The sequence below is a fragment of the Podarcis muralis genome, chromosome 15 (assembly GCF_964188315.1).
Source record: "Podarcis muralis chromosome 15, rPodMur119.hap1.1, whole genome shotgun sequence".
Classification (NCBI taxonomy): Eukaryota; Metazoa; Chordata; class Lepidosauria; order Squamata; family Lacertidae; genus Podarcis; species Podarcis muralis.
Genome location: NC_135669.1, coordinates 43,657,357 through 43,675,791, shown reverse-complemented (window position 1 = coordinate 43,675,791; position 18,435 = coordinate 43,657,357). Strand labels below are relative to the sequence as shown.

The 18,435-nt window shown below is 49.7% G+C and overlaps 2 protein-coding genes across 3 annotated transcripts in view; one reads left to right on the top strand and one right to left on the bottom strand.

Annotated features, from left to right (window-relative positions):
* Positions 1–10,621, top strand: part of TAOK1 (TAO kinase 1) — a 63,167-nt gene extending 52,546 nt beyond the window's left edge. For both annotated transcript variants that reach the window (XM_028708597.2, XM_028708598.2), the window contains exon 20: positions 581–10,621. In XM_028708597.2, coding sequence (XP_028564430.2) covers positions 581–1,042 — 462 coding nt within the window. In that variant the 3' untranslated portion in view covers positions 1,043–10,621. The remainder of the gene's footprint in view (positions 1–580) is intronic.
* Positions 10,622–11,632: 1,011 nt separating this feature from the next.
* On the bottom strand, positions 11,633–16,663 carry ABHD15 (abhydrolase domain containing 15). The gene is made up of 2 exons (XM_028707422.2): positions 15,243–16,663; positions 11,633–13,165 (listed from the first exon to the last, which is right to left on the bottom strand). The coding sequence occupies exons 1-2, from the start codon at positions 16,088–16,090 to the stop codon at positions 12,640–12,642; spliced, it is 1,374 nt and encodes a 457-aa protein (XP_028563255.2). The 5' UTR covers positions 16,091–16,663; the 3' UTR covers positions 11,633–12,639.
* Between the last annotated feature and the right edge of the window lie 1,772 nt (positions 16,664–18,435).

Below are 18,435 nucleotides of genomic sequence, written 5' to 3'. Positions count from 1 at the left end.
CCACCCCCCACCAACAAGACTCTGTGCCCTCAGAGATGTGAGGGCTCTTAGTTGCTCCTCCACAGTCAGTCACCCCCAAGACAGCCCCAGGGGGTGAGCAGGGGTCTTCACACAGGACACCCTGTTTTTTCCGGATTGTGTGGATGTTGGGCAGAAAACCTAGGCTGACAACTGGTGAGCTCTCCCCTCATGGCTTGTTTTGTGGCTTAACCTAAATCCTTTTCGCCAGGCGGCAGGTTCTGATTGCCCAACGTCTTTCCCTATTGTGGGGTGGAAGCAGCCACACCCTAATCCATTGCCAGAGTCTGTTAATAACTAACGTGTGCCATGATTGATGAGGGCAGGTGAAGCGCCAGTTCTCGCAGGCCGAGGCCAACCGGTCGCAGTGTTTGTTAGGATTGCGGTTTGTGGTGCTGGGGAACGGCAGCACCTGTTTTGCATCAGCACGAGGGTTGCATCAGCACCGCTTTCTTCACCGCCTTCTAAAAGTCGCTGCGGGGCACCTGCTCAGTATTTGCTGTTCCGCTCTAACCCTGCCCCCCCATCTTCCCCCACCCCCACCCGATTCTGTCCTGCCCAGATCGAGGAGGAGATGCTGGCCTTGCAGAACGAGCGCACGGAGCGGATCCGAAGCCTGCTGGAGCGCCAGGCCCGGGAGATTGAGGCGTTTGACTCAGAGAGCATGCGGCTGGGCTTCAGCAACATGGTCCTCTCGAACCTCTCCCCAGAGGCGTTCAGCCACAGCTACCCAGGAGCTTCCAGCTGGTCCCACAACCCTTCCGGGGGCGCAGGGCCCCACTGGGGTCACCCCATGGGTGGTCCGCCGCAGGCGTGGGGCCACCCAATGCAGGGCGGCCCGCAGCCCTGGGGTCACCCCTCTGGGCCCATGCAGGGAGTCCCCCGGGGGAGCTCGCTGGGGGTCCGCAACAGCCCCCAGGCTCTGAGGCGGACGTCCTCCGGGGGACGGACGGAGCCAGGCATGAGCAGGAGCACGAGCGTCACATCGCAAATATCCAATGGGTCACACATGTCTTATACATAATAGCTTCGAGAGGTCTGTCCCTGAGGGTGGCAAGTCCACTGGAGCTGTCTGCCAACAGAAGCTGCCAAGGGGCAACCCCACCCCCCTCCCCGGGAGCCCAGACCCGGGCAGCACGGACTCCGGGTGCCAACTGGCGAGCGTGTTCATTTCGGGCAGCATTTAATGTTTTGGGTTTACTAATTGGGATGTCATAGTATTTGGCTGCAGAGTCTCTCTTAGCTTCTTTAAGAAAAAGGAAAGATTATTTTAAAGAAAGCGGTTTGGAGTCTGGGAGAGAGGTGCTGCTTTTTCAGTGGCAAGGGGTCAGGGGAGGCCATTCTCTCTTAACGGAAGGAAGGAAGGAAGGGAGGGTCTTCCCTAGCCCAAGCTCCTGGTGAATTAGGCACATTGGGAGGGCAAACCCTGTGGGTTCTTGCTTTGCTCTCTCTGTATTTAAATGCCCCTCACCTCTCCCTGCTTCATTGGGGGCCAGTCTCTTGCTACAAAGGGACTCGGGGGGGGGGGGTGTGCCACTAAAGAGAGGAGGTCCAGGAGGGCGAGGGGAACCGCGCCTGCTGATAGAAGCTGGGGGGGAGAAAGGGGGCAAGCAGACAGCTCTGGACACCCCACCCCCCTGCTGGCGCATGCTGTCTCCCCGTTGCACTAAGGTGAAGCCGCTCACTTGGAGCACACCTGATCGCTTGGACAGAACTGCACTAGTCAAATGCACCTGCTAGAAACCTGTTTGCAGTTCAGCCCAACAGGCTGTGTTGTGTGTGTGTGTGTGTGTGTGTGTGTGTGTGTGTGTGTGTGCGTGTGCGTGTGTGTATGGTTGTGTGGTTGCTGGAGGGGGAAGAGGCAAGGCCAGGGAGGGTCTGCTGTTTTCTAGCTTAATACTGTGACATCTCACGTTAGTCAAGCATCAGAACAATTCGAGAGGCGCCCGGGATCATACCCCACTCCCCTGCCTGCCTGCTCTGCTCTTCAGAAACTTCTATATATTAAAAAAAAAAGACTTTCAGCCAGCCAGTCCAAATTTCCAGAGGTATTGTGATTGATGCCATAAGTTTCAGACATGCCATTTAGGGCAGGCAAGGAGATCTCTCTCCTTTCTGACACTACATATTTTATTTTATTTTTTGCCAGATTTTTTTTTTGGGGGGGGGCTAACCTTGGGCTTGCCACAGTTTTTTCCTCGTTTACATGTAAAGCTGTAGCCAACGTGTTTCCGAGTGTGTTTTAGTTGCCATGGGGGGGGGGGTTCGCCTCTCTTGCCCTGCTGCTGACCAGCCTGTTAAGCTGCCTCCATTGACGTTTTACGCTACATGCGACCCGTCCTTCGCATGAGTTCTCGAGAGGTGGGGGACACCCCCCGCACCGTTTTTAAAGCCATTTGCGACTGCTTTTGGTGACCTTTTGCCCAGAGGCTCTGCTTCCAAAGAGCCACTGTGCATGCTCACACACACATGTAGATTTCTGGAGCTGGCGGCTGGAGAAGAAGGTTTTTGGGAGAGCTAGACACGCCCCTCTCCTTTTGCGCTCAGGATCTTTGGGACCTCAGTTGCCAAGGCAGCAAAAGAGGTACTGTGACTCGCGTCAAGCCAGGGGCTAAGCAGAGAGCAGCTTGGCCCAAGGTTACGAGAAAAGGAAAAGAAAGAGATTCTCCTCACTACAGGAGCTGCTTCCCTCGGCTGTTCGTTGTAAAAAAAAAAATTAAAAATCCCTTGCACATTTAAGCAAATGAAACACTAGCTAACTAACTCTAGAATTTTTTATTTTGCCTTTTAACACATCTTATAGGGCTCAGAATTGCAAGGTTTCTTCCGAATGTGTTTGGTGTCCAACGCGACATCTTTGTATAGAAAAATACTCTAATGTCTTTCACACTGCAGCTCAGTTCTTTTTTTTTTATCAGTGTGACTTCTTTTTTTAAAAAAAAAATCTTAGCTAAATTAAAAAACAACCACTCCAGATCCTTAATCTATCTCCCTCCCTCCCTCCCTCCCTCCCTCCAGATCTTTGGTTGATCATAGCACTGGGAACAAGCAGGAGGCCACAAAGCCAAATCAGCCCCTTCCAGGGGGGTGGAAATGGGTGGGGAGAATCTTGACTTGGGCACCATTGTCCTAGCATATTAGTGACTCTCTTGAAAGGGTCGCAGTGGGCAAACCCCTTTTTGCCCATGTGTTCTGTGTATCTCGCGTGAAAAAGATCTCGGTAGTGCTCAGATCCTTCCTAGCAAAACTAACTTCACGGAGAGCAGAACTCTCATGCTTCTTCTCTTCCCATTTGACATGAAATTTGAACCAGTTAACTTATTTTTAAAAGGGGGAAGGGGAGAGAGAGAAGAACATTGTCATTTAACTACAAAAGGCCCTTCTACCCTGGACCCCTGGAATGGGTCTCCGTTTCTAGGCAGTACCACATCAGTAACATGGTGCTAATATTGAATGTTTTCCTCTGGGTGGGGGCAAAGAGGGGAGCGCCTCTCGTTCCCAAGCATGTCCACAAACGCACAGACCAAGGAGCAGTGATATGAGCCAGCCTTGGCCAAGCTGGGACCCTCTGCCTGCTTCGGACTACAACTCCCATCAGCTGATGGGAGTTGTAGTCTGAAGCCGCTTGAGAGCCCCGATTTGGTGGGGGCTGAATTATGAGCGGTACTTGAGAACCCCTCCCTGTCGCTTCATTCATGCATTTTTTGCTTGCATTGATGATGAAATTTTGGGCAGGCTCCACATTGGGAGGGGGTGGGAGTGTTCTTTCCTAAAATAATCTTGTTTGTGTGATGCAAAACAAGGCCTGACTGCTGCCTCCTTCACCCCCTCCCCTTCCATGCTGCCCCATTTCAATATTAGCGCTTAACAAAAAAAGAGAGAGAGAATTGTGGTCTTGTAACCAGGTCGTTTTTCTCTTCCTCCCCCCCCCCCCCCCAATGTATATCTCATCACGTGCCAGACCCTGGACTTATTCAAGGAATTAATATTTTAATTAAAATAGTTTGCAAAAACTGCATCAGATCCATTGGTCTAAATGTTTTGTGTGTGTGCATAGTTGCAGGTGTGTGTGTGTGTGCTGAGAGGGCCTGAGCAAGCCAGAAATCCCCACCGAGGGAAGCCAATTGCATTTTTAATTCCATCCGGGTGCAGGTTCTATTTCCTGTTTTCAATAAGAAAGCCAGATTTTAAATTTGTGCTTTTTTCCCCCTGAGGTGCACCTGCTCCCTGAAATGATTCGCAAACCGGATAGATGTTTGAGAATCCCTCAACCTTCCAGCAGTGTTCTCAGCCTTGGGTCCCCAGATGATCAGGGATGATGGGAGTTGTAGTCCAACAACTTGGAAGAGTGCTGTGTGGTCTACTTGCATCCCTCCCCTCTCCAAAAAAAGCTTGTTAGCAGCGTTCGTTCATTTCATATTTATCCCTAGAAGCTGCCTTCTGGTGTTCCCCTCCTTTCCATTTATTTATTTTTTGCTGAAGAATCTGTGGCCCTCTAGACTTTTATGCACTACATCTCTTGCCACGGTCCCTGTCCATTAGCCCTGCTGGCTGATGAGTAACGTCTGAGAGGGACAACAGGCTCCCCATCTTTTTCCTGGTGGCCTTACTCAGCCTTCTCCACAAGGTCCTGACATCAGCAGTGGAATCTGCAAAGCAGCCTTGAGGCCGCCTGGCACCCTTCAAGAGCTTTGGGCAGGGCTGGTGGGAGTTGTAGTTTGGAACACCTGGAGGGCACCAGGTGAGCAAAAAGACTGTTGTAAGGGAACAAGTCCAAACTGCAACTGCCTTGAGCAACAGGAGCTGTAGGAGGAATTTCTGGTGGGAGCCTACCTTCTCTTTGGAGCTTTGAAGCAGCTTCCCTCCTCCCTGGTCTCTATACATGTTTTAAGAAAATAAAATCCAAACCATTAGCAGAGTTGGAAGGAGACCCAGCGAGTCATCTAGTCCAGCCCTCCACTGTGCTCCTCTCCAACTTCCTAGCTTCCTGTTTTGAGGGTGGCAGAGCCAGAGCAGCCTGGCATCTTGTAACATCTGTTTAAAAAAGCCACAAGCTCGCCCCCCAAAGCCTGCAGGTCTTGTAAATTTCTTTTTTAACACAAGGGTCTTAAAGAGATGGTTCCTTCCCAGGAGGTTGAAAGCAGACTCAGAATGACACCTCTAGGTGCGTGTTTCATGTGGCTGATTTATTTCTATTTTCTTTCCTCTTTTCACATTAGCTGCGCAACCGCAGGCCCTCTGATCCTAACAGCCTTCATCCTGTGCTAGGAAGGGCAATGCCGCCTCCGTGGATCATAGCCCCTCACCTTCTAAAATGCACAGACGTCTCTTGGGGCTGCGTTTTATAGTAAAATGCTCACAGGCACATCCTGACGCTCAATTCTATAGTTACATGTTCTGTATAGAGCGATGATCTCTCCTCTTTGGCACTGAGACATTAAAAGGAGTTGTTTTCGAGGTGCTGCTGCCCGCTGTCATGAACCAGGGTTTGAGGGGCATCCTTCAGTCTGCACGAGGTTGATTTGGTGGGTGAGGGGGAAAGACCCCCGTCTCACCTTATAGATCACCAAGTGAGTGTCCACTTAGCTTTTCTGGAAACTGGCTGGTTTGGATTCTTGTAAGTCAATGTGTCTGAAGGAGAGAATGAAGAGGTCTAGATCGCTGGTCTTCCGACTGGTGGGTTAGGAGCCACTACTGGGTTGTGGCCTGATCCAAGGTGGGTCACAACAGTACTACCGCCATCCAAAGATATGGTAAAAAAGAGAAAAAAATGGGTCCCCAAATGCATGTTTGGGTTAAAAGTGAGTCTTAGGTCTGAAATGGTTGAACGTGCAAGGTCTAAATCATGTTTGGATAGAGACCATCTGTCTGATTTCTAGACTTCTGCAGCCAGTGCAAAGTTTGTGTGTGTGTAAGAGCTAGCAAGTACCCAGATGATGCTAACTTCTGAATCGATAGGTCATTCCTCTCTAGCAGAGAGGTATTGAGAGGGCATGGATAGAGACCAGTGGTGGTTCTGGTGGTGTTGGACTCCCAACAGCCAGAAGGGTCTGTGGGCAAGGAAGATGGGAGTCGCAACGACATTGGGGGGCAGCTTTCCCATCCCTGCAATGGGGCACAAATGAAACACTGCCTTAAAAAGACCCTGGAGGTAGATTGTCCCACATACAAAAGCAAGGGTAGCTGTTTTGAGTTCTCTACCTTTCCGGTAGTCATGCAGCAGATAAACTGGAAGGTGACCTGATCTGGGTTGGAAGCTGAGCTGTGGCCTCCTGCCCTTCAAGTCCCACAACCCAAGGGCTTCCCTTCAAGAAGACCTGGCCCTAGTCTTCCTAAAACATCCTTCGGGTCCTTGGAGGAGACTTCATCGTAGCTCAGGGAGGACATATCGGCAGGAATCTCTGAGCCAGGATTGCTGTTGATTCTTCCCAATCAATATTCCTTCTAAGCTTGACTGCCTCACGGTGTTTGAGTCTGGCTTACTCTCGCCAAGCAAGGATCATTTTCTGCTTTCCGATTCCGGTTGTGTAACAAATGGAACATCTGCCCCTTTCAGGAAAAACCCTCCCAGCTATTGTTGGGAGCCCTCTCCCAAAATCTTAGGTAAACACCTGTTCCCAGAGGGTGAAAGGGCCGTGTCAGCAAATGAGGCTTGCACGAACAAGCGAGCTGTTTGATCTGCAAGCTTGAGTGCCTCTTAGCAATCAGTCCCTTCCCTAACCGTCGCTGCCACTCCAGGCTAGGTTCCTAGTGGAGGATGGGGTGGAATACGTGGACCATCCTTCTGTAGCCAAAACCTAGTCGTTTTAACACATTTTTAACTTCCTTTAAGCAATTTTTAAACATTTAAGCCTTGTTTAACCCAAACTTCCATGTTGACCTCTTTTCCCCCAGTCAAACGCAGCCTGGTCTTAATGAGGACCGGTCTCCTGCCATCAGGAAGCAATGCAAACATTAAAAGAGGATTTTTCTTCACCACTGGCCCCTCATCCCTCCTCCTGCCCTCTGATGCTTAGTATCCCTGGCAACTCATTTAGTGGGAAAGGAAATGCGTTCACTTACCTGTAAAGAACAATGACAGCGAATTGACCTGAGTGAGGGGAGCATAAACTGTATGTGCTTACCTTTGAATTCTGGAAAATTTCCCCTCCTTCCGTCTTTTTTTCGGTACAAAATGTTTAAATTGGTTTTTCCCAAACTTGGACCTTCAGCTGTTTTTGGGCTACGATTCACCTCATCCCTGACCACTGGTCCTGCTAGCTAGGGATGATAAGAGTTGGGTCTCCAGCTGTTTTTTAGACTACAAGTTTGGGAAACACTGCTTTCAATAGATTTCATAAGGCGACTGGATCCAAACTTAGCATTATGTGGGCTTGAGGAAGTTTAGGGTTGTATCCAGCTGAGTTTACTCAAGACTACTCAGTTGAAATTAATGGACCAAACTTGTTCCTGTTAATTGATTTCAGTGGGGCAACTCTTGAGTAGGGCTAACATTGGATACAACCCTTTGTGTCTGATTCCCAAAGTTTGGGGTGGCTGGATTCTTTATTGTCTGCCTTTTTTAAACAAATATCCTTTGAGCTGTGCCATTTTTATTTTTATTTTTTTACAAGGTGTGGGAGACACTTGCCCTTGGATTTGAGAGGACAAAGTCCTAAAACACAGCGCTTTAGGGAAAGCAGTAGATTGGATGAAGCCCCATTTTCTTGTTGTTTAAGCCCAGAATGGCAGATTTCTATGGCAACTGCTGGCTCAGCAGAAAGGCCGAAAAGACTAAAGCGAATGAACTGAAACTTCCAAACACTGATTTGCGGCAGAAGGGAGCTTTTTTTGCTTTTGGTTTTTAAATAAAACGGGGGAGAATCCTGGCTTAAAGGCAGCGATAGGTAGACTCTTGACCTGTCTGCAAGTTGACCTTCCCCTCCTTCCAACCATTTTCTGTTTGTGTGAGGAGATGAGAGGAGCTCTTACCTGAGCACCCTCGACTTTCCTGTGAATGAATGTGGTGCTGAGGCCTGTTGGCCTCTGCCTGTCAGATTTGCTTGAGAGTAAAAACGTGAGTTCTCTTGGCACCTGGGATCTGACACTGACTCAGAAAAAGAAAATAATGTGGCCAGCTGGACCCTCTGATAGAGATTGTGGGATCCTGATTTTTGCAGGAGCGATGGGGAATTGAGCATATCACCTGTAAAGATGTGACTGTGTTATGGCAGAAGCTGTGCTCCTGCATACGCACAGTCCATTGAAAGCACGTCGCTCCCCCAAAGAATCTTGGGAACTGTAGTTTTGGAAGGGTACTGGGAACTAGCTCTGGGCAGGGTGAACTAAAGTTCCCCGAATTCTTTGGGGGAATGTAGGCTCTGTGTGTTGGGCAGGGGAGAGAACTGTTCCCTGGATACAACTGGCTCTGTGTTGGTGCGTGGGGCTGAGCTGACCCACAGGCCTTGAGAAAGCAGTGACTTTGGTATCTAGCAAATGCGATTTGGTATCGCTACCAAAATGTGTGCCCCTTCATTTTTCCAGCTTAGAGAGTAGGCTTGATGCAGATGGTGTGGTGGTGTTTTTTTAACGCTCCAGTACGTACCTCCACACACAAAGAAGCTACATTCACTTGAAATGGGTGTAAAAACGCTAAAAGGTTTCTGTTCTTAAAATAATGGACACATCTATTGCTCCTTCCTGCCTCCTTCCATAAAACTGGCCCATTGGCGTCCTCCTCCTCTTCCTCAGGCTCAGTTTCCCCCTTGTCAAATTCAGCAGCGGGGAGGAGGGGGACAGAACTAGTTGGCCCTGCCTGTCTTTGCTCTAGCACCCCCTGCTGTTGGGCTCCCTGCCTTCCGCCCTACCAGTCTCAATGGGCACTAGCCATCACTTCTGATGGGAGATTAGTGCCAAGGAGGAAATGACTTTGCGTCAAGTGTGGTTTCAACCGCCCGGCTCCTCTCTGCATTAATCGGACAGGTGGGCAACTCTGCCCGTCGTCATCTTAAGGCCTCCGAGGCGAGAGTGTGAGTTGTGAATAGTGTACATTTGACATTTACACCAACCTGAAAGCTTGCCTGTATCGTGGAGATTATTTTAAAACAAAATCGAGACTTGATTTCTAATGAACTATTAACACAACTTTGATGTACGTTTTATCCCACTTGGGGTTCAAAAAAAGCATCTTGAATGTATAATCTTCCTCTTCCTCCTCCTGACTTGTAAGCCGTAAGCATGGCTTATTCTGCCAGTGGGGTGTTCTATTTATTAATTTGTATAATTAATTTCCTTCCTCCTCTTGCGTTCATGGCTTTTTAGTCTGGGTCTGAAGTTAGGGTCTCCCTGTCCCTGCCTAACCCCCTCCCTATTTAAATAAAATCCCATTTTGTACATTACAATTATGACATTTTCAATATTTTTCAACGAAATCCTCCTGTCTTGTTTTTATTTCACCATCCCCAGTTTGAAGCTTACTCTGCAAGCTATCTGGTCATTATCTCTGACCACTGGCTCTCCTACCCCCCTAAATAGACCATCAGTTGAAAGGAAGAAGGAACCCAGCAAGCCTGGGTAGCAGATTTGCAATTTGAAAAGAAGATACCCACTTGTAGTTGTGGATCACTTTGGGTTGGTAGAATGGGTTAGGCAGCAAAATGTTAAAAGGATCCCTCTGTTTTGAGAGAGAACTGATGGGTACGGGGGGAGGAGATCTGCAGGGGACATTCTGGCTTTTGAGCATTGAAAGCAATCTTAGAATTGCAGAGTTGGAAGGGACCCCAAGAATCATCTAGTCTAACCCCCTGCAATGCGAAGTGGGGCTTATGAGGGCTATCAACCTGCCAGGGGTTGATGGGAATTGTAGCGCAAAAATAAATCTGGAAAAGAACCCGGTTGGCAAAAGATGGCGCCCAAGCCCACAGTAGGTTTTTATTTTTTAACATATGAGTCCACACCTTCCACCCAGATTCCTTAAAAGCATTGGGGCAATCACTCTCCAGAGCAGCCTGTCTTTTTGGGTGCAGAGAAGATCCAGAGGAACCGTTTTTAAACAGGGTCAGCCTGAGCTCATCCTTTGACCAAACCTCCTCCATATTGCCGTGGTTTCACAAAAGATCAAGGTGAATTCGTTGGGCAGGACAGCTGAGTTGAAAGCTGCACAGCTTCATTATTTTGGTTTGGGGGATTTTGTTTTTTAAAAAGCTTTATCCGTAGCAAGCCAGTTGCACGCAAGTCTAAACAAGGACCAGGTTGTCCCCCAGCCGCTTAAGGCGGAGGCTTTGCCGGGCACCGACCTTTGAGACCCAGCTAGAGGTGTGCATTTTTGCCGGCGGGCAAAGCGAGCCTCTCTCCTCGCTCTCTCTTGTACAATACTTCTCGTCAGTATTCCGGTCTTTTCTTCTGGTTCAGGCGTACACGATAGCTCATATAACCTGTATTAATTGTATAGATTGTGCATTTACAGCTGTTACCAACCCAGTTGTTTCGGGGGCAGTTGGGGGAGGGGGAGGGAAATCAAGAGAACAAAAAGAGGTGATATGTAATATTTTGTTTGTAAGTATCCTTTGTATCCTAGCAAAGGAAATGTTTAAAAAAAAGGAGCTGTAATAAAGTAATTTTAGTAGATGGCGTCTCTGCTTCGTTTGTTAACAGAGGTCAGTAATGCAATGCAGGCATCACAGTCCTCTGGTCAGCTGCTGCAATGCCCATCTCTGCCTGCCCGCCCTCTTAAAATGGGTGGGGAATCTTTTACAGCCCATACAGGCCAAATCTCCTTTTGGGGGAGGTGGGGGGGGGTCACATGAGAGTGGTGGGCGGAGCCAGAGGTAAACGTGGGCGGGGCAATGAATGCAAATTTTTACCTTTGCACAGTAGGTTGGTGTTTCTGCACATGGTGTTTCTGTGTCTCCACCCCCATCGTTCTACCCGGACACTGAGGTCCAGCTCCGAGGGTCTTCTGGCGGTTCCCTCACTGAGAGAAGCCAAGTCACAGGGAACCAGGCAGAGGGCCTTCTCGGTAGTGGCGCCCGCCCTGTGGAACGCCCTCCCACCAGATGTCAAAGAGAACAACTACCAGACTTTTAGACGACATCTGAAGGCAGCCCTCTTTAGGGAAGCTTTTAATGTTTGATGCATTACTGTATTTTAATATTGTGTTGGAAGCCGCCCAGAGTGGCTGGGGAAGCCCAGCCAGATGGGCGGGGTATAAATAATAAATTATTATTATCATATTGCACATCCCTCTTCATCCTCCAGGTAAACAAGAGTTGAAGGCAACATTTCTAACCAGGCAATAAGCTCAACAAGGGTGCACTGCAGGGCTGGGGAGAATCCCAAGGGCCAGATAAGCTCACAAGCCAAACTTGGCCCCTGGGACACAGGCTCCCTACCCCTGCTCTTACTTACTCTCACAAGAGGGACCCGAAGCGCTTTACATTCAAAGCAGCTAAGAAGAACATCAATAAGAATTTGAACCCTAGGTGGCAAGATAAAGGACGACCACTGTTTTCATGCAATCCTGGGCTGGGGGCATTGTGGCAAGTTGAAATGGCAACCCCCACCTGCCCACTGCAGCCCCGTGGAAGGCTGTTCCAGAATCGCAAGAGCAGGTCAGAGTAATCCAGCATTTCCCAACGACAGATAACAGATTCTTTATTATGATGCCGTCCTGACCCGAGCAAAACAAGATCAAGCACACTGGCAGCCAAGTATCCTAACGTACAAGTGGGTCGTAAGACAGAAATGATGTAAAACGCTGCACAAGGAATACCTTAGCTAAGATATACAGCAGGATACCTTAAAATGTGGGAGTGAAGAGTTTTAAAAATCAGGAACCAGATTTAAAAAAGCAATGTACAAGAATCGTAGCTGGACAGGACAGCTTTACTCAGGGGAAGGTTTCCTTCCATGTTAAGCAGCCAGAGGGGGAAACCTAATCACAGCCGCCGCTAATAATTTGTTCGAATCTGCAACAAGGTAGGTTGGATCCCATTCAGAAGCCTGGAGGTTTTGAGATGACGGGAGCTGCCCATTTAATTCAAAGAATGGCAGCGTTGGAAAGGGAGTCAGAGGGTCACCTAGTCCCACCTTGTTCAATGCAAGAACTGCAGAGAAAGGAAGAATGGACGAAATTTAATGATTATTTAGTTAAATACGTTAAATTAATTGGAAAAGCTTGCAATTACCAGTTAGGCTTGGGATTTAAAGAAGTAATGTGATGAATTATCATGTTTGATGCTGAATTGGGAAGATAAAATGATGTTAAGTGATTAAGTTTATAAGAATTTTGATTTGGAGAACCGTTAAAATGATAGGCATTTGAAATTCAACTAGGGGGATACGAGGAAGTCACTTAACAATGTTAACAAGATTAGCTTTAATAAGGTTATGATTTATGTTTGTTAGTTTGTTAGTGTGTTTATAATTCTGTGAAAATCAATAAAAAAATTTGATGGGGGGGGAAAGAATTGCAGTGAAATTCAGCTGCCATTATGGGCACCACAGGCAAGAACGATGGGGGCCAAATATTCTGTCGCTCCCTTTCCGCAAGGACAGAGACCCTTGCATCCCTTAAAATACCCAGCTCATTTGCCCTTGAGGATTCCTGGTTGCTCCAGGAGTCATGCGCAGCCTGTTGCTCTGTCACCGTGTGTACGACCTTTGCCAGCTGAAAAGGTCGAGGCCAGGCAGGGCGGCCCCCCTGTTCCGCAGAGGGCCGCGCCGCCGGCCGCAGCGATGCTGGGCAGTGGCGGTCCTTCGGCGGGGCTTGTCCTTCACCCTCTCTTCCCCTCGGAGAAACTCCGCCAAGGTCTGCAGGTACTCCAGCACCACTGCATTGCCCCAGGAGCCTTTGGGATCTTTCCCGAGGAATCCGCAGTGTCCTCCGTGCGGACTCAGAAGCAGGAAGAAGAAAGGGTTGCTTTGGAAGAGCTCCCACGGGATCGTGTCCTCGGGAGCCCCCCGGACGGGGTCATCGGCGCTGCAGAGGCACAGGACAGGCACGGCCACCTCGTCCACATCCCGCAAGGGATCGTTGCTGGCCCAGTAGGTCTCCCAGCTCATCTTCTGCCCCCGCTGTGGGCAGAAGAGGGCAGCTTCAAAAGCCCGCAAGGAGCTGCTCCCAAGGACCCTGTCCATCTCAACCACCTTCTCCAGGGCCTCCGTGTACCTGGAACACAGAGCAGCGGGTGGGGAAGTTTTTTTCAGGCTGGGGACCGCATTTTCCAGGGGGCCACATGCCAGGGGTATGTGGGGCCGGAAGGGAAAGCAGGCAGGGCAACGAATGTGAATTGACCTTTGCACAAGAGGCTGGTTTCTGCACACACCCTGTTTCTCTATCCAAGAGGCACCATCAGAGTTCTATGTGGGGCTATCTTTGAAGGTGACCCCGAAACTGCAACTAATCCAGAATGCGGCAGCTAGACTGGTGACTGGGAGCGGCCGCCGAGACCACATAACACCGGTCTTGAAAAACCTACACTGGCTCCCAGTATGTTTCCGAGCACAATTCAAAGTGTTGAGGCTGACCTTGAAAGCCCTAAACGGCCTCAAAGGTCCAGCATACCTGAAGGAGCGTCTCCACCCCCATCGTTCTGCCCAGACACTGAGGTCCAGCTCTGAGGGCCTTCTGGCAGTTCCCTCGCTGCGAGAAGCCAAGTTACAGGGAACCAGGCAGAGGGCCTTCTCAGTGGTGGCACCTGCCCTGTGGAACGCCCTCCCACCAGATGTCAAAGAGAACAACAACTACCAGACTTTTAGAAGACATCTGAAGGCAGCCCTGTTTAGGGAAGCTTTTAATGATTGATGCATTACTGTATTTTAATATTCTGTTGGAAGTCGCCCAGAGTGGCTGGGGAAACCCAGCCAGATGGGCGGGGTATAAATTATTATTATTAATAATAATAATAATAAATTTTATTTATATCCCGCCCTCCCCAGCCGAAGCTGGGCTCAGGGCGGCTAACAACAATCAAAATAGTCCAACAATATTATTATTATTATTATTATTATTATTATTATTATTATTATTATTACTGTAAGGGACTCATTGAGATTTTTAAGCACAGAAGGCAAGCTTGCTGGGTCAGGACAGTGGCCCATCCAGTCCAACGAACTATGCTCAAAGGCACCACCCTGATGCCTATGGGAAACCTGCAAGCAGGATTCGATCTCAAGAGCAACGTCTCGTGTGGTTTCCAGCAACCGGCATTCAGAAGAAGCATTGCCACCTCCCGCTTTGGAGGCAGAGCAGAACCAGCTTTGGCTAGCAGCCATCGGCAGCCCTCTCCTCCTCCATGAATTTGTCTAATCCTCTCTTAAAGCCAACCAAGTCGGTGCCCATCACGGCCTCCTGTGGCAGGGAGTTCCACAGCTGAACTGAAGGAGGAGTTCCTTTTGAGCTTCTCATCACTTCCCGCCCCGGATCGGTTTCCCACCACGCGAAAGAGGGGGTGCACCCACACTTTGCTTTTTCAAAGGGATCTGCGTCAAAGTCAGATCCTGTAGATTTAAATCTGGGCTTTGAAGACCACAAAGCCACAGCAGGAAGTGGGAAAGAGTGTCAGTCTTTTCGCTTCCTCCACCACCTCTAGGAACTGAAGGGGGGGTAGCAACCACCTTCACCACGTAACGGCCATGGGGTGGGGCAGTATGTGCGTTAGGGGGCCTTCAGGAGTTTTATGGGTGCCCCCATGTGCACCACCACCAGTTCAGGCTATTGGCATGCCGTCAGTGGACTAGGGAGACTAGGCTAGTCCTCTAAATGTTCTCCTTGTGCCCAAAGCCTGGAAAGCTTCTGTCCAGGTTAGGGAGGGAGGCATGATGCTCACGTGAGTGACACCAGTCCATCAAGGCATCATGCTTGTGACATGCCCCCCCATCTCCCTCACTGGCCCCTCTGGTCCTAACTGTTCCCCTGCGAAAAATTTCACCCCATACCACTGGTTCAGGCCCTATTCCCAACCCTCCAGATTTACAGAAGCCATCCTGGTTTCTGATTTGATCCTTTCATGTCCCACTTTTCCTATTTTCATTGGAGAAATGTGGGAGGGCGTGCTATGCCAGAAACTTTGGGAATACCCATAGCTGTCAACCTTCCCTTTTTTTGCGAGAAATTCCCTTATTCTAGCACCGTTTCCCACTGCTATCCCGGATTGTTAGATATCCCGTAGACTGTCCCCGGGACAGGTGAGGCTGCCGATCCCTTATTTTCAAATCTGAAAGTTGACAGCTATGGAAATACCCACCTGCTGACGTTCCTCTTCTGGGGCAGGAGGAGACTCCATTCATACAGCCAAGGGAGGCCAGCCTCAAACCAGTCCTGGGCCTTCAGAATGGGCGAGATGCAGGCAGCGCCACACAGGTAGCTGGACGAGCCGCATTCGCCCAGGTAAGAGAGCAGCAGGCCTGACCCTGACCCTTCGCTCGCGGCAAACAGGGTCCTGGTGGGGTGCCGGAACCGGATGTATGCCACTGCCTCTTTCAGGTCGTCTGGGTCACCAAAGGGCTGCAGCCTGGGGGTGGTCAGTGGACAGCCGTTGTGCCCACGCCGGTTGAAGATGACCGGATGGTAGCCTTGCCGGAGGGCCAGTCGGCACAGCTGCTGGACGTTCCTGCTGATCGCGCCAGTGGCGTTGGGCACCACCAGGAGAACCGCTGCGTCAGTGGCTTTCCTGCCTCCGTCCACGGGTCCGGCCACCCAATCCAACGCAACGATGCCCTCGTCCGCCATTTGGAGGTGGTCCCTGGAAAACTCCAGTGGGCGATCCGGGGGCCACAGGAGCTGCACAGCAGTCTGCAGGTTTGGCCACCGCTTCCAGGACCACCGCTTGGTCTCCAGGTGGGCAGAGCGGCAGAAGCTCTTGACCAGGGCCTGAGCCAGGGCAGAGGGCTTGCAGATGAGGCGGCAGCCCCCTACAGGAGACCCCCGCTCTTCTCCCAAAGGGACCCCAGCAGCCTTGTGCTCCTCCTCTGCGGGTCCCCGTCTTCGCGGCTGCCTCTTGCCATCGGTGGCTCTGCCGGGAGGAGCCTGGGGCTGCCAGAACCACCAGGTGAGGAGGGCCAGAAGGATGCAGCCCACAGCCCATAAAACCATCGCCTCTGGGCTGCTGGGGCCTCAGGCAAAGACCTGACTAGAACTTGATGAGAGTCTGGCCAGCTTGTTCTGGAGCTAACTGGTGCTTGGTTACTTAAGCAAATAATTTATTTGTCTGAGGGTTGCTGGGGGGGCGGGCGGGCAGGAAAGCAGGGGTGATGGGTGTTGCTCCTGCAAGTGGGTTAACCCTTCTGCTTCCAGAGGCCCAAAGGGGGAAGATTATCCTCAGTGCTTTTGTCCCTGAGGGTATACAAAGGCATGTAGCACAGGCACCTTTTTTCCTATAAGAAAAGTACTGGTTAAAAATCTGGCACTAACTGTGAGTACCAGCACCATTTTCCCCCCAGAAGAAAAGCACAGATTATCCTGTATATTAGATACTCCCTCTCCCTCCCAGCGCCTCCTGTTTTTGTACTCTGCCTCGTTCAGCCACAAGGTCTGGGCGGCACTTTCCCCTCTTTAACCTTTGCTCCTCTGGAGGCTGCTGAATTACGACTCCCATCAGCCCCAATGGCCCAGGGATGATGGGAGCTGTAGTCCATCAGCACTTCTAGAATCAGAGAAATGTAAGATTGGAAGAGTCATCTAGTCTAGCAATGCGGGAATCAGAGCAAAAGAGCCTTCTCACGGATGATTCTCTGGCATCTGTTTAAAAACGTCCACTGAAGGAGAGGCAACCCACTTTTGAGGGAGTCTGTTCCACTGCCAAACAGCTCTTGCCCTCATGAAGTTCTTCCTAATGTTTACTTGGAATCTCTTCATATTTAGATACAGCCCTTCATATTTGAAGACTGCTTTCACATCCCCTCTCAGTCTTTTCTCCTCCAGGCTGAGCACCCCCAGCTTCCTCAACCACTCCTCGCAAGACTCGGTCTCCAGACACTTGATTGTCTTGGTCCTCCTCCTCTGCACACCTTCCAGCTTGTCAACATCCTTCTTAAATTGTAGCGCCCAGAACTGGACACAGGCACTCCAAGTGCAGTCTGATCAAGGCAGAATAGAGTGGCTCTATCACTTCCTTTGATCTGGACACTAGACTTCTGTGGAGGGCCAAAGGTTCTCCACACCTGACTTAAGGGAACAGGTGGCTGCTTCAGATAGCCTGGCTGCAGATGCCCTTCTTTCTTTCTTTCTTTCTTTCTTTCTTTCTTTCTTTCTTTCTTTCTTTCTTTCTTTCTTTCTTTCGCAAAATTGTACAACATCTGGGCAAAGCTATTGCAAGCCTTATTTTTTGCTTGGTTTGGGCTTTATTCCTGTTTGGTGCCATTGCAACCGGGGCACAATTGTTCATCAGATTTCACATACATCCCATTTTTTTGCATGCAATTCACAGCTCAAAAAAAGAACCAAAATATATTTTAGAAGTGTGTTCCCCACCCCACCTCAAATGTGGACATAAGCCATCTGAAGTTTGGGAGAGGAGGCATTTCCCTCAAGCTTCAGGGGAACTTGAAGGCTGCCTCCTCAAAGTGTCGCTTAAGGTTTACAGCAAAAACAAAAAAACCACACTGCTGCCCTGCTCCAGTACATCATTGCTCGTAGTTGTTTTCAGTGGTGATTAGTCCTGGAGGGGAAATGGGGCACTGCTCCACCAACTTTCGCTTGCCCTCATCCAGTCCAGAGGGTGGCCCTACCCATCAGCTCCCCCCCCCCTTTAGTCTCAGTGTTGTCCCTTGTAGACTTCAGCGGGGGTGGGGAGCTTGGGGACAAAACTGGAATTTGTTGTTTCTGCCTGTCACTGGCTCTGGCGCCCCCTACTGTTAAACTCCCTGCCTTCTGCCCTATCAGTCCCAATGGCAACCAGGCATCACTGGGGGAATTAGTTAGCCTTTAATTGTTCTTTGCTAATTATTCTGTTTTCAAATCAAGAGGCTGAAGACTGACGTTCCCCACGCGTTCTCCATGCATCCATCTGGCTGTTATGACTCAAGGCTGAACAAAGACTGACTTCCATCCATCTGGTATTCTGGAGCCTTCCTCCTTGCTTCTTAAACAGTGGATGTAAAAATTAATAATCAAGACGACTGACTGCTTGGATCTAATTTTAATGCAGAGAAGTTCAAGGATGAGATTGCCACTGTTTCCAAGTAAGTAGGTAAGAAGAGCCTGCTGGATCAGGCCAAAGGGGGCCCATCTAGTCCAGCATCCTGTTCTCCCAGTGGCCAAATACCCTAAAGAATTTAGATAGACTGCCTGTGGACCTGGAGGTTACATAAGAAGAGCCCAAAGAAGGCAACCTCCCAGGATTGTTTTGAGGATAAAATCCGTGTGAGCGAGGACTCTGTAAACCACGTGGAGCTTCTTGGGGCAAAGGTAGGATATAATCGTAATAAAATGAATAAAAG